This window comes from Ceratotherium simum, chromosome 21 (genome assembly GCF_057802395.1).
Source record: "Ceratotherium simum simum isolate JZ-2026a chromosome 21, ASM5780239v1, whole genome shotgun sequence".
Classification (NCBI taxonomy): Eukaryota; Metazoa; Chordata; class Mammalia; order Perissodactyla; family Rhinocerotidae; genus Ceratotherium; species Ceratotherium simum.
Window position 1 is genome coordinate 15258980 of NC_141920.1, and position 13834 is coordinate 15272813.

General features: G+C 55.7%; 1 protein-coding gene across 1 annotated transcript in view; it reads left to right on the forward strand.

Moving 5' to 3' along the window:
- CDH22 (cadherin 22) overlaps window positions 1-13834 on the forward strand; it is a 68199-nt gene that overhangs the window by 40589 nt on the left and 13776 nt on the right. Inside the window, exon 7 of the mRNA XM_004430546.3 lies at window positions 5763-5899. Coding sequence (XP_004430603.2) covers window positions 5763-5899 — 137 coding nt within the window. The remainder of the gene's footprint in view (window positions 1-5762; window positions 5900-13834) is intronic.

Sequence of the window (13834 nt, forward strand, 5' to 3'; positions counted from 1 at the left end):
AGGGTCGTGGACTCAGTCAGCAACTGTGCATTGAGTCATGCCTGGCACTGTTCCAGGCAATGGGGAGCAACAAGATTGACACAACTCAACAAATGGTTAAATGGGATCATTGTTGGTAAGAGCTTTGAAGAAAATAAACAGGGTAGTTAGATACATAGGGTTGGGGCCTCAGGGGGCTACTTTGGACTGAGTGGTCAAGGAGTTGACAAATGAGCTGAGACCAGAGTGATAAAGAGAGAGCCAGCATGCAAAGATGTAGAGAAGAGCATTTCAGGAAGAAGGAACAGCAAGTGCAAAGGTCCTGAGGCAGGAACAAGCTTAGTGTGTTCTGGAAATGAAGAAATGAAGTGGTACCCTGGGAGATTTTGCCCTGCACTGTAGGCACCTGGGAAATACAGAAATGCAGATACAGAGTGCTTTTTTTGAGTCCCTGAACTGGGGAGAGCGGAAAGTGCCTCATATTGTTGCATTTGCCCCTCAGGAGGTATTGTACTCATTTTACAGGCGAAGAAACTGAGGAGCAGAGAGAAGTGACTTGTCCAATGTCACTCAGCTTAGAAGGGGAAGGAATGATTTAACCCATGATTGTCTGCTCCTGAAGTCCAGGCTCCTGCCATTTCGCCCCTGCTTCATACTCCCTTTGTGGTTGGGTGCCCTCCCCTGCGCATAAGGCAAAGGGATGAGTCCAACGCAGGCGGAAGGGAAGGCTGAGCCCCCGTGTGAACACATCTAGTGACAGATCCGAGTCTGAGTGGGCTTGGGCCAAGGCAGGGGCTTGAAGACTAAAGAGCTCCAAGGAGAGGCAAGGACTCTGAGCACCAAGGAGGGGAGTGAGCACAGGCTTCCCTCAGTGGCCCCTGAGCAAGGGCGAAGAGGATGGGGTTGCAATGGGGAGAGGGCACTCCAGGATGGAGTCAGGGTGAGGGCCGGGGGACGGGACAGGATTATGGAGCCAGGAGCTTCAGTTCAGGAGCAGGGAAATCAACTGGATGTGCTCACGTGGGGAGTTGGGGCAGGGGGAGATGAGGACAGAGGGGCACTTGGGGACAAGCAGTGGAGGACCGTGAATGTCAGGTGAAGGACGGGACTTGATCCTTAGGCAGGGGGAAGCCTTGGAAGCTGTAGATGGAGAGAGGAGAGTGCTCAGACGGGCCCGTCTCTGCATTAAGCAGCCTTGCAGACAGACTGGCTGTGTGTGAGCCCAGCCATAGTCCCACCAGCCCCAGCCCCCGCCTGAGTCAACTTTGAACATCAAAAGCAGGAAAGCCCACACTGGACAGGGGGGCAAACACGTCTTTCCTCCTCGCCCTCCACAGTGGGGTGCAGCAGAAAGTACGTGGGCTTTGGAATCAGAGGAGACCTGGGTTTGAATCCCTGCTCAGTGGTAGAATTGTGGGAAAATCATGGCACCCACTCCAAGCCTGTTTTCCCATCTCTAAAATGGGCATCATGATAGCAGTACCTGCCTCATTCATTTATTCAAAAAATAGGTGTTAAGTGTCTGCTGCATTCCAGGTTGTGCTCGGTGCTCCCAGGGTGGCAGGAAGGATTATTTAGCACATAGTGGGCCCTCAGGAAATGGACATCACCATTTTTCTTGGTGGTCTGGACATCCGTTTCTCCCGTTCATTCTGCAACCAATACTAACCACATACAATTTTCCAGGCATCCTGTGTGGCTTTGAGTGTGTGCCTTAAAGGGGAAGGGGAGGGGGACCAAGTCACAGACGGGGTGGGGTGAGCGGAGAGGAATCCCTTGATTTGGAGGGGCAGCCCTTTTGTATCTGAAGAGATTCCCCTACTAGTAGCTCGGGTGGGGTCTGCATCATGCAGCCTGCTGCTTGTGTATATCTATGAGCCCACCCACAGGAGCACGGGAAGCCGGTACACACAAGAGCCTGCAGCCTCTCATGTTTATTATGTCTGTGTGAGCTCTGTATGCACGTATTTATGTGGAGGAAAACTACATGCGCACCCAAGCCAGGAGGAAGTACCCTCCCCACTTCCCCCACCGTGACCTTGACAACAGCAGCGTTTTGTGCTATTCATAGCGTGTGGGAGTGCTGGCAGGTGTACCTGGCTGGTCCTTAGGAGGGTGCTCTTAGACCTGGGGCTCTGGACAGGTGTGGCCTGGAACTTGGCTCTGCCACTAACCAGCCCTTCTGATCCTGGGCAAGGCACCTGACTTCTCTGAGCCTCAGTTTCCTCATCTGTAAAATGGGGCTATGACAGTACCTGGGAGGATTTGAGGAGCTCATGCATGTAAAGCCCTTAGACAGGCCTGGCACAAAGTCTTGCTCAGCAAATAAAAATAACAGCTAATCCAGACATCATGTGGCAGGTGCCCAGCACTGTTACAAGTGTTTTGTTGGTAGACGCTTGTCTAATCTCACAACCACCCTCTGAGGTAGGTACTATTATTATTATTATCATTGTTATCATCTCCATTTTTAAGAGGAGGAAACTGAAGAACAGAGAGATTAAGTGACTTGCCCAAGGTCACACAGCTAGGTTTCAAACCTAGGCAGATCCACCCTCCTGACTACCATTCCCAGGCCTCCCTTGCATGCATGCACGCACACATGCACGTACACACACTAGCTGACACAAACCCACATTCTCACACTGCATTCTTCCACCCACGCCTGCTCCTGTTCCCTTCCTGCCCTCCAGGTCCTGGCTGACCGAATGAGAAGCAGGACGAGGAGATCTGAGCAGAACCTTCTAGACCCACAGCTGCCTCCTGTCCTTCTCAGACCACTGGCAATGCTCTGGCATCCATCCGTGGTGCCTCCCACCCCCAGGCATGCAGACCACCCGCTGGGTTAGAGGGACTCCTGTGTACCTCTTACCAGACATTTCTGAGCAATAATTAGAATAACAGTAGTTCTCACTCATGGTGTAATTTTCCTGGAACTCAGCTGGCTGGTACCTTATCCCCCAGCTAGGCATTTAATCCTCCCAACAACTTGCAAGGTAGGATTAGCATCTCCTTTTTGCTGAAAATTAAGGCTCAAAGATGGAAGCGACTTGCCCGGGGTCATTGTGGACCTGGACGCAGAGCCAGGGCTGGGTGGCTGTCTCTTAGTTTTTCTCTTCCAGCTGCGATGCAGAATCTCACACACACGTACACAGACACACACACACACACACCGCCCACATATTCAAGTCACACGCACACACTTTCCACCCACAACACAGACCAGACACACAACTCATGCACCTACACATGAGGTGCACCAGCTCCCCCCACCCCCCATCCCCCACCTTAGCCAGGCCACGCTCTTTGCCACACGCGGAGCCCCTCCCTCCCACTTGCTCGCTGGCTCCTCGAGCTGGAACAAAACCACCTGGGCTCAGCCAGCCTCACCGACCCGCAGCCCCAAGTCTTTAGCTGGTTAATGGCGGGTCCCCGCAGTCCCCACCCCATGGCCTTGGGAACAGCTGCCTCCACTTAGATTCCAGCCTCCCCGCCTTCCACTCTAGGAGGGAACAAAAGAGGAAAACTGGGAGGAGGTGGACGAGGAGGAGGCAGAAGAGAGGAGAGAGGTCTGAGCAGAGAGGGGAGGAGAAGCCAGAAGAAGGCAGTCAGCATCCTCCCACGAGCCCTGCCTCGTGCCCAACCCCGGCCCAGCGATCAGGAGCCCCAGGCTGTGCCTGGCCCCCGGCCCTCTCCTGGACCCTGTTCTCCCACCTGTGAAGTCAGGAGGCAGTCTTCACGGTGCCTTCCACCTGAGCCGACACTCAGACAGTCTGGTTCACCTCCTTTGGACCCAAATATCTGACACGGCCAGGCTGGGGCAAAGGCAACCATTTGGATGGTTCAACAAGCTAGAAAGAACTCTGGGTATACAGTCCCAAATTCGGGTACAAATTCCAGTTCTGTGACAGTCCCTGGGCAACCTTGGGCAGGATCATCACTAGCCCATATGGCAGCTTTGTGTAAATAAGAAAAAGGCCCTTCTTTGAGAAGATACTCCCTGGGGCTAGGACACATGGCTTGGCAAGCAAAACAGTGGCTGGACTTCACTCCCACCTCCCCTCTTCAGTCTGGCACCCTTGTGCAGCACACAACCGGCACAACCATACTTGGCAGTCTTAAGCTTGGCAAGTTTCCTCTCTGAGCCTCAGTGTCTTCATCTGCAAAATGGGGGAGATCACATCAGCTTCACAGGATGCCAGCAGAGACCTCTTCTGTCTCGTTTGCCCCTTGATTCCCAGGGCCTAGCCCAGAGCAGCACAGAGAAGGCACCCAAGTAGTGTCTAGGCACGAAGGAATGAATGGAGGGATGGCTATAGGAAAGGCAGGCTGCAAACTATGATACTCATGGGAGGAATGATCCTCTTGGGTCTGAACCTCCCCGCACACGTTCACCCCGGTCAGAGGGCCCAAGCTGGTCAGAGGCAAGGAGGATGTGGGCTTAGCAGCTTAAGGACGGGAAGGAGCATTAAATGGGGACTCAGGAGACTGGCTGTGATGCCCACTACACCCACATGCTAGGCCCTTTGCAATTTGCCACAAGCCTTTACCTCCACTACAGCAGTCAATATGAAAAGAATAAGGGCCATCCCCTAGGCCCAGATCTACCTCCTCTAACCCACACCAGCGGGAGGTGAGCATGAATCACCCCCTTTTCCAGATACGCAAACAGAAGCCCAGGATGTCCAGTGACTTGTCCAAGGTCGCACAGGTAGAATAAGTAGCAGAGGATTCAAACCCAGCTCTGACTGCTCTCTGATGTGCAGTCCCACTAGATGTCATTGTCCCCATTCAACAGATGGGGAAACTGAGGCCCAGAGAAGTTGGGTAATGGAGCCAAGGCCACACTGAAGGGTCATCCCAGGGCTTTGGGCCCCCAGCAGGGGGTGTTTCTGGTGTCCTGGCCTCCTTTCCCACTGGGAGGTGGGGAAAGGGCGCCTTTCCTCCTGCCTGCGGGAGGGGCCGGGTGGCTGGGGCTGATCCCCGCCGGCCAAGCTCCTTTGTCCTCGCGGCACAATGAGGCCTTGCTTGGCGTTCGAGGCCTTTGTGGCCGCGCAGCCTGGCGGCGCCCCCGCCCGCGCTATCAGCGCGGGAAGCGGCGGCCGGAGCTGGCGGGGCCTCTCCGGGCCGCCGCCGCCCGAGACGTGTGTTGGACACGGGCCTTTCAGGCCCGGAGCCGCCGCACAAAGGCCCGGGAAGAAGGCGGAACAAAGGGCTTCTTCACGCGGCAACTGAAAAGCCGCGGATTAGCTCGCGCGTGCTGCGCAGGCGGGGAGGGGCGGCCGCCGCCCCCAGACCCCTCGGCCCGGCGCCTCCTGGTGCCTGCCCCCCCCTCCTTCCCAGCTCTGACCGTTTTGCACCGTTCACCATCCCCTGAATAATTCTCACCCGCCCCGCCTTTGCACCTTCTGTGCCCCCTGCCCGGAATGCCAGCCCCCTCCCCTTCTCAAGCCCAAGTCTAGGGTCACCTCTTATGGAAAGATAATCGAATATCCAGTGAGGGCGAGCTCTGTGCCAGGGACTTTGCCCGCTTCCAGCCCTCACAACAACGGTAGGGTGCAAATTATTAGCCCCATTTCCCAGCTGCGGAAACTAAGGCTCAGAGAGGTTGAAGGCTACCCGTGGTCACACAGCAGGTGCAAACCCAGACCCCTTCCCACTCCTCAGTCGGACAGGGTTTCTCTGCTCCTTGTGTCTCCCAGACTGGTGGTCTCTCTTGTGGGATGGGTGGGGCGACATGGGCGCCAGGGCACCTTCAATCAGCCCCGCCCTGCCTCCCATAGGTACGCCATTGACCGAAACTCAGATTTGGACCAGATCTTTGATATCGATGCGGACACGGGCGCCATCGTGACGGGCAAGGGGCTGGACCGCGAGACGGCGGGCTGGCACAACATCACGGTGCTGGCCATGGAGGCAGGTGAGCCGGGGGGGCGGGGCAGATGCGGGAAGGGGCGAGGGCTGAGGGGCGGGGCAAAGAGGAAGAAACTGGGCAAAGATGGCCCGCGGGGTGGTGAGGCAAAAGCTGATGAGCAGGAACAAGGATCTGGGAAGGATCTTAAGCCAAAAGCGCAGGGCCAGTCTTGAGGCTGGCTTTCTTCCCTCAGCATTTATTGAGCACCTACTGTATACTAAGCCCTGTTTTAGAGGCTGGGGATACGGTCCTGAACAAGGCAGAGAAGCTCCTGTCTTGGTGGGGGAGAGCCAGTCAGTCAACAAACTGAGAGAAGGGGTGTACATAATATGTCAGGTGATGTTAAATGCTAATAAGAAACAGAGAAGAAGAGAGCAGGGGACGGGGATTGGGAGGAAGAGGGTGTTCATTTCTCTGCAGGGAAGGCCTCTCTGAGGAGACATTTCAACAGAGACCTCCATAAAGTGAGAGGGAGTCATACCCACGTCTGAGGGAAGAGCATTCGAAGCAGAGAGAACAGCCAGTGCAAAGGCCCTGAGGTGGTAGTTTGCCTAGCATGTTGGAGGAACAGCAAGGAGGCCAGTGTGGTTGGCGAGGGCAGAGTGGTCAGCTGTTGTGGGGTCTTTGGACTGTGCTCCGAATGAGGTGGGAGTCCCTGGGGTGGTTTGAGCAGAGCAGGGACGTTGCCTGACAGGACACCTCTGGCTGCTGCGTTGAGAATAGACTGTTTGGGGGCTGAGGGGGAAAGCAGGGGCTCAGCTGGAGGCAAAATGCAATGGTGCCAGCAAGATAAGATGGTGGCCTGGCCCAGGGTAATAAGCCCGGAGTAGGCAAGAAGTGATCGGCTTTGGGAGACAGGCTGACATCAGAGCCGACATGACCAGCTGCTGGGATGACATGGAGGTGAGAGGTGGAGAGGGGTCAAGGATGGCTCCAAGGTGCTCAGCCTGAGTTTCTGGAAGAGTGTGTGTGTGTGTGTGTGTGTGTGTGTGTGTGTGTGTCACAGGCAGTTTGGTGCAGCTGGGGAGGAGTGTGAGCTGGGAGAGAAAGAGGGGGCCCTGAGACATGGGGTCCACATAAGTAAGGCCGTGGAGGGGAGGAGCTAAGAGCTTGGGGATTCACGGAGCACTAGGAGAGGGGACAGTGCGGTTGCAGGCCTCCTCCATAACCAGAGCAAGGCTGCCACCACCGCTGCCTGGACCTGCTCTCCAGCCGCCCACCCTGTCGGCTCTCAAGGTCTCGGGAACCAGCTGAGCTGCCGCTAAGCAATCATGACAACAGGAATACTGAGAGTCTCTGAGCCTCGGTGGGCGACATTCAAACTCGCCTCTGTACCCCTCGACCCCAAGCCCCTCCTGCCCCTGCGAGCCCTCCTGCCAGCCCTCCTCCACCTCCCCCTGCTGGCACCCTCCCACTTTGCAGACCCCACCAGCCAATTCTGGGCCAAGGAAGTCCCTAAGCTGAAGTTCCCTTCCTCTCTTTCAACTTCAGTTTAAAGGAAAATACAAAGCTGGCTCAAACCTCCGTGCCTGCTGCTCCACGCCTTTGAATCCACTCCTCCACCGCATGAAAGGGAGAGGACAAAGGTGGCGGGAGAGGAAGTGGCGGCTGGACTGGGGGGAAGAGAGCTCCCCCTCCCTGCCTCCCTGAACCTGCTCCCTGGGCAGCTGGGGGACAGCCTGGCTGCTGGGCAGAGAGGCGTCCTCTCCCTACCCACAAACACGTCTCCCCCAGCAGCCCGTCACACAGTCTGGCGTCCCACCACTAGCAAGTCCCCTCTCGGGTTAAGTGAGCATCGTGCTTCTACCCAGTGGGTCTCCTTCAGAAAGCAGCCAACATAGCATACAAAGTCTGTAACCCTGCCACTTCACAGTAGAAAGAATGTGGGGGGACTGTCCCCCCACAACATTTACAATGTTTACCTGATATATATTCTGGGCTAGATGCTTTCTAGCACATACTTCTATCGAATCACGATCAGTAACAGATCAGCACCCATTTTACTGACGGGAAAATCGAGGCTCAGAGTTAGGAGACGCCCAAGGATGTGCAGCGGCAGAGCTGTGATTGGGCCAAGTCTGCCTGCCTCCCTCCACAGCATTGCTGTGTGGGCTCCCTTTCCCTGGTATTCTGCTCTCTGAGCCCCAGCCCTACCCCACCCACCAGTCACCAGCAACTGACCACGGGGAAGGAGATGAGTCTCTGCAAGGACAAGACTGGTCACCAGACTAGAGACCCCCCTCCCGAGCTGCATTCCACAACCCCTGCCCGACGCTCACCCGGGGTATTCATCAATGGAAAGATGAATGGATCCCACCTCACAGTGCTGGTGGGAGGATTAGTTAGGATAATGCACCGAAAGAACTTAGCCTAGTAGGTGGTGAGTGCTCAGTTAGCGGTATCTGTTGATCTTGACTCTGTGCCCTTGATGTAAACGCCGACTCTGTGCCAGGCACCTTTCAGGGATGTGCTGATTGAATCTTCCTGCTGAGAGGGGTCGAGTCTGCTGTCACCCCCATGTGTGGATGAGAAACTGAGATTCGGAGAGGTGGAGTCATTCATCCAAATTCCAGCCCCAGCCCATCTGACTTGAGAGCCCAGCTCTCACCCAGATGCCCTCAAGTCCTATTTCCTTGGTGCCAAGCATGAAGCCAGGAGTGCCACAAATAAGCCACTCACTCCAGCTTCTTGCCGTCCCCGAGAGACAAGGACAAAATTATTACCCCCACTTTACAGATGAGGAAACAGAGGCTCAGGGAGAACCAGCAATGGCCTCAAGGTCACAGAGCAAGTCCATGCAGAGCCAGGGCTCCACCCCAGGCCTCCTGCCTCTCAGCGGCCAGCCCGAGCCCCAGTGCAATGCCGGTCGGTCTGCCCACCCGTGCCCTCCAGTCGAAGCATCCAGAAATGGGGTGCTCGCGGTTCACGGCAGCCCTGCCTGCCCTGGTGTAACAAACACGAGGTGACAAGAATCAGAGGGGAAATATTCCTACATGGCAGCGTTGCTGTGCGGGCCCCTCGGAGGATGCTGCAGCAGCCGCAGCCGCTGCCTGTCGTGCCGGATTAGCTCAAAGACTCCCACACCACTTAGTATGCCAGCTCCCTGCGCCCGAACTTCTGAGTCATCCATTCTGCCCATGCAGACGCTCCTGCCACTGACATTATCTGAACGTTTTGTAATCATGAAATATTAATGACCGATATTGAATTTAAAGTACAATTTGTGTCTGAATCTCTCAGTGGAAAGGGCAGTTGTAAAGGGACAGGGGAGGACTTGGAAAGCCAGCACTGGGGTGGGGGGTACCAGGGGTACCAGCATCTAGCCCCCTCCTCCAGGGTCGTCAGGCCCTAAGCTGGTCTGGAGGGGTGGGATCCAGCTGCCCGGGACAGCAAAGAGTTAACCAGATTAGCTAGAAGCTTCCCCATCTGGATCACCCCAGGCCAAGTGCACCCCGATTTTTCCATCACGCTGCAGAGCATGCTTTATGATTTATATATGCATTTGTGTGAGTACTTAGTTAATCTCTCTCTTCCCCAGGAAACTGTACCCTTCACAAAGGCAGGGGCTCGTATGTTTCTGCAGCATTCACACTGGGCCTGGCGCATAGTAGGCTGTATAAATATTTGCTGAATGGATGGATAAATGGGCTCACCCACCCAGTGGCATGATGGAGGAGAACTGGTCCCAGTCGCCCAGTTCCCAGCTGTGTGCTTTTTGACAGGTCACTCCCCCTCTTGTCTTAGTTTTCTCATCTATAAAATGGTACTGTGTTGGATGACTGTAAGGATAATAACTATTAATAATAGCAGTTGCTATTTATTTGAAGCTTACCAGATGCCAGACATCATGCTGAGTGCTTTACATCATGCTGAATGCTTTACATAAACCATCCCACGTCACGTGCATTAGAAATCACGTACACAAAGGGCCTCGCATGCTTCCTGACACACAGTAGGTGCTATTCATAGTCAGAGAAAGAATCTGAGGGGAGAGGGAACGTTGGAGATGATGGACACCAGACCCCCGCCCTGTTTCATAGCTGTGGGGACTGAGCCTAAGGAAGGGAAGAAATTTGCCCAAATCGACTCAGGAGGTTCTGACTCCCAGCCCAGTGCTCCTTAGGGGGACAACAGAGGGGTTTGAGGAGGCTGGAGGAAGGAGCAGGGACGGGAGTGAGGGGTTGCAGTGGGGTTTGAGTGGCAGAGTGCTCAGTTTCCTCCAGGGACAACCCCCTTCCCTCCGTGTCTACCCTCAGTGTTTTCTGAGGGCCCCTTGTCACCTACCTGGCCTGGGCTGGGCGGTGGGATCTGGTGGCAGACAAGATCCCTGACCTCAGGAGCTCACAGGTGGGCAGGGGAGAGACACGTCAACAGTGAGTGGGAGTAGGGGACAGTGGGCACCGGGAGGAGCAGGGAGGGACTTGCCCATCCAGAGGGGCAGAAGGCAGGAAGCCTTTCCCAGAGGAGGGGACATCTGAGTTGGGTCTCAAAGACTGAGGAAGCCTTTCTGGGCAGAAAGGGGGTGTGGGTGCTCCGGGCAGAAAGATCCCTGCATGCAAAGGCTTGGAGGCACAGCGGTCCACTGCCCATTCTGAGCACGGAGACTAGGTGTGTCCGGAGGCTGGGGCTGGAAGATGGCTGGAGCAGACGAGGTGAGGTGGGCGTGCAGAAGCTCACTGGGCCTCCTTGGATGTCCTGTGAGGCACGGCCATCTCCTGGAGACGACACGGAGACAATGTAGGTCTTTGAGCAGAAGGGTCACATGGTCAGATGTGCCGTCCCCAGCGTTCACAGGGGAGGGTGGACAGGAGGGGGCCGGCCTGGAGCAGGAGGGCAGAGGGGAGGCTGTCGGGAAGACTCAGGCTTAGATGTGTGCAGGGGGTGCCAGGGCTGGGCTAGGATGGGCGGGAGGAGGCACCTGGGGGGCTGAGTGTGGGGAAGAGGCCTGGCGCCGCCCTGCGTGGAAGGGACCGCTTTGGGAGGCAGTGCACTCCCCATCACCAGAGGTGTGTAAATCAGGCCTGGACTCCTCTTGGGCTGGGTAACTCGGGATCCTGTGGCACCTCAGGTGCCTACAGATGCAGCAGGAACAAAGGTTTTGTGATGTCCACAGAGTCTCCATAGGACAGCCCAGAACGTGAGGACCAGCTCAGCCCTAGGGAGGAAAACTTTCTCCCACTCCACTCCACTCAATTCCAGGGCACCAACTTCACCCAGAAGTCCTCCCCCACCCTTTGGAGAACTAAACTCCCTCCCGCCAAGGTCAAAGCCTCCAGTCTCCACGTGGAAGCCAGACAGATAAGTGAAGTCCCCAAGAGAGACAGAGAAGGGCCCCTGAACGTCCTGCTCCCACTGGAGGGGAGTGTGGACAGGGCCAGGAGTGCAAGGAGTCCACTCCTGACAGCCCTGACACCCCTCCTCGAGCACCCCCGCCTGCTCACCAGCCCCCTCACGGTCCTGCCTGCCTGTCTTGGCCGGTTCGTAATTGGGATGATAAATCTTCCTGCCCAGCTGGCCAGCTCTAATCAGAGCCTGGTGTTTGGATGCAATTTAATTCCCTTGGGAGGGGGGAGGCGCTGGGGGACAGTGGAGGAGAGGGTCTGGGCTCTGTGCCCCCCCACTGCAAGTGAGCAGGAAGCAGGGACCTGCGAGCGCCCCCTCTCTCCCTCCCTCCCCCTTCTCACTCTCCTCCCCACTCCCAGTCTTGCAACCCCACTTCTCTTTCTCTCTGGGCTTCTCTCTTTCTCCCTGACAGCCAAGGCGCTTCTCCCTGACAGCCAAGGCACACGTCAGAGTCCAACTCCATTTGTTTTACTGATGAGAAAACCTTGGTCCAGAGAGAGAGGCAGGAGCAGGGTCACACAGCTGGACGGCTTCCTAGACGGAGGGGGTGCAACCCCCACAGAATTGGTGCATCCAAGAAGGTCTCCGTCTCTCCCTGTCGCCTCCCCGGCATCCCAGCGTAGTCCCGATGCCACAGACAATGCAATCCATTCATTTTACAGTCTTTATTAAGCACCTACTCTGTGCCACGCACACAGGTGCTGCGGATACAGCAGTAAACAAAATAGACCAAAATTCTGCTTCCTTTCTAGTGGGGGAGATAAATGATGAGCAAGTTAAGTGAGTAAAACCAGGGGATGTTGGCTGCATGCTATGGAAAGAAATGCAGCAGGCAAGGGGTGTCTGGTGGGACAGCCAGGGGCAAATGTAAATAAGGTCATCAGGGGAGGTCTCTCTGAGAAGACACCTGGGCAGAGGTCTGAAGGAGAGAAGAGCAAACCTGGAGCAGAGCTGAAGGGAGGGGGAGGCACGAGGCCAGGGAGGTGATGAGCAGGAAGGTCACATGGGGCCTCGTGGACACGTCGGACTAGGCTTCTACTCTGATTGCCCAGGACTGAGGCAGTCAAGGGAAGCTTCCAGGAGGAGGCAGGGACATTTGCTGGGGACCTTGAAGGCAAGTAGGACTCTGACAGCTAAAGATGGTAAGAAAGGCAGTGTCATCTGGTGGTTAGAAACTCCCCCTTTGGAACCAGATCCAGGTTCGAGCCCCATCTCCACCTGTTATTCCCTGTGAGACGTTGGGCAGGTTCTTTACCCCTCTGGGCCAGTTTCCTCATCAATAAAATGTCAATAATCCTACTCTCTACTCCCACGATGGTTGACAGGGTAAAATGAGGCAGCACAAGCCCTGGCCCGTGGCAGGTGCCTGGTATGTGTTTGCTGGTGTCCTTCTGGGAAGGAGCACATTCCTAGGCGTGCCCTAACAAGGTCACCAGGCCAGGTCCCATCTCCTCTTCCCTTCCCAGTTTGGTTCAGATACCAGGTGAGCGACTGCCAGGGGCTGGGTTCTTCTTTCGAAGGGATCCAGAGTCCCATTATCTACAGCCTCCCCTCCCACCCCAGGACCTTTGCACACTCTGCTCCCACTCCCTGGGGCATTCTTTCCCTCCCGTCCCCTTCATCTGATTGGTTTAACAATGGGTTTAATAATACCTCCTTTACTTCCTCGTTGGATCTCAGCCTAAAAGTCACTTACTCCAGGGAAAACATCCCTGCACCCCGCCAGGGCGGGACCCCCGCTCCATGCTCTCACAGCTCCTGGACTTTTATCTTTCAACTCTTATCACAGTCTGGAGTACTGTCTGTTCCTGCCACTAGACTGAAAGGCCGTGTTGGTCTCGTTCGCTGTTGTGTCCTTGGTACAAAGGAGGCGCTCAATCCATAATTGTCAGCAAAAGCCAGAAGTCTCAGCTCCGGGTTGCCCAGTCCCATCCCCATCCATTATACATAAGGGGCTCCGCAGTCCAGAGAAGGTAAGAGACCTGCTCACACTGCACAGCAGCTCTCCTGCCCCAAGTCTGACCTCTTCCCGAAGCACCCACTGAACTGCCCAGCCTCCTCGGCCCCCCGGGGCTTCACCTGCCACCTCCCCAGATTAATGGTGAACCAGCTCCAGGAGGAAGCACAGGGCAGAAGCACGTTTAATTTTAATTTAGGAATCGGTTAAGGCTGCAGGCCTGCTCAGCTCTGGGCTGTCAATCAGCCTTCCTCAAGGCTGCATCAATTAGTTTAAAAATATTGAATGTAATTTTGCCTGACACAACATATTGCAGCTACTGCAAAATATAATTTATTTTAGAAGAAGAAATAATTAAACTAATTTGCATGTCAGTCAGCTGAACTGAGAAGCCAAGGGGGAGGGTGGGACCCATGGGGGACCCGGTCCCTGGAGAGGGCACCTGCCGCTGGGCATTGGGTGAGGTCGGCTTGGGCCTGGGTCCGAGCAGCAGCTGCTGTGGGATGGACAGATGTCCAGGCAGCAGGAGGGTCCACTGGCATTGTATTTGGACCAAACCCTGGACTTAGAGTCTGGGGACCTAGTACCCAGCCGAGCTCTGCTCCTGACTCCCCTGTGGCTTTGGGCAAAATCCTGCCCTC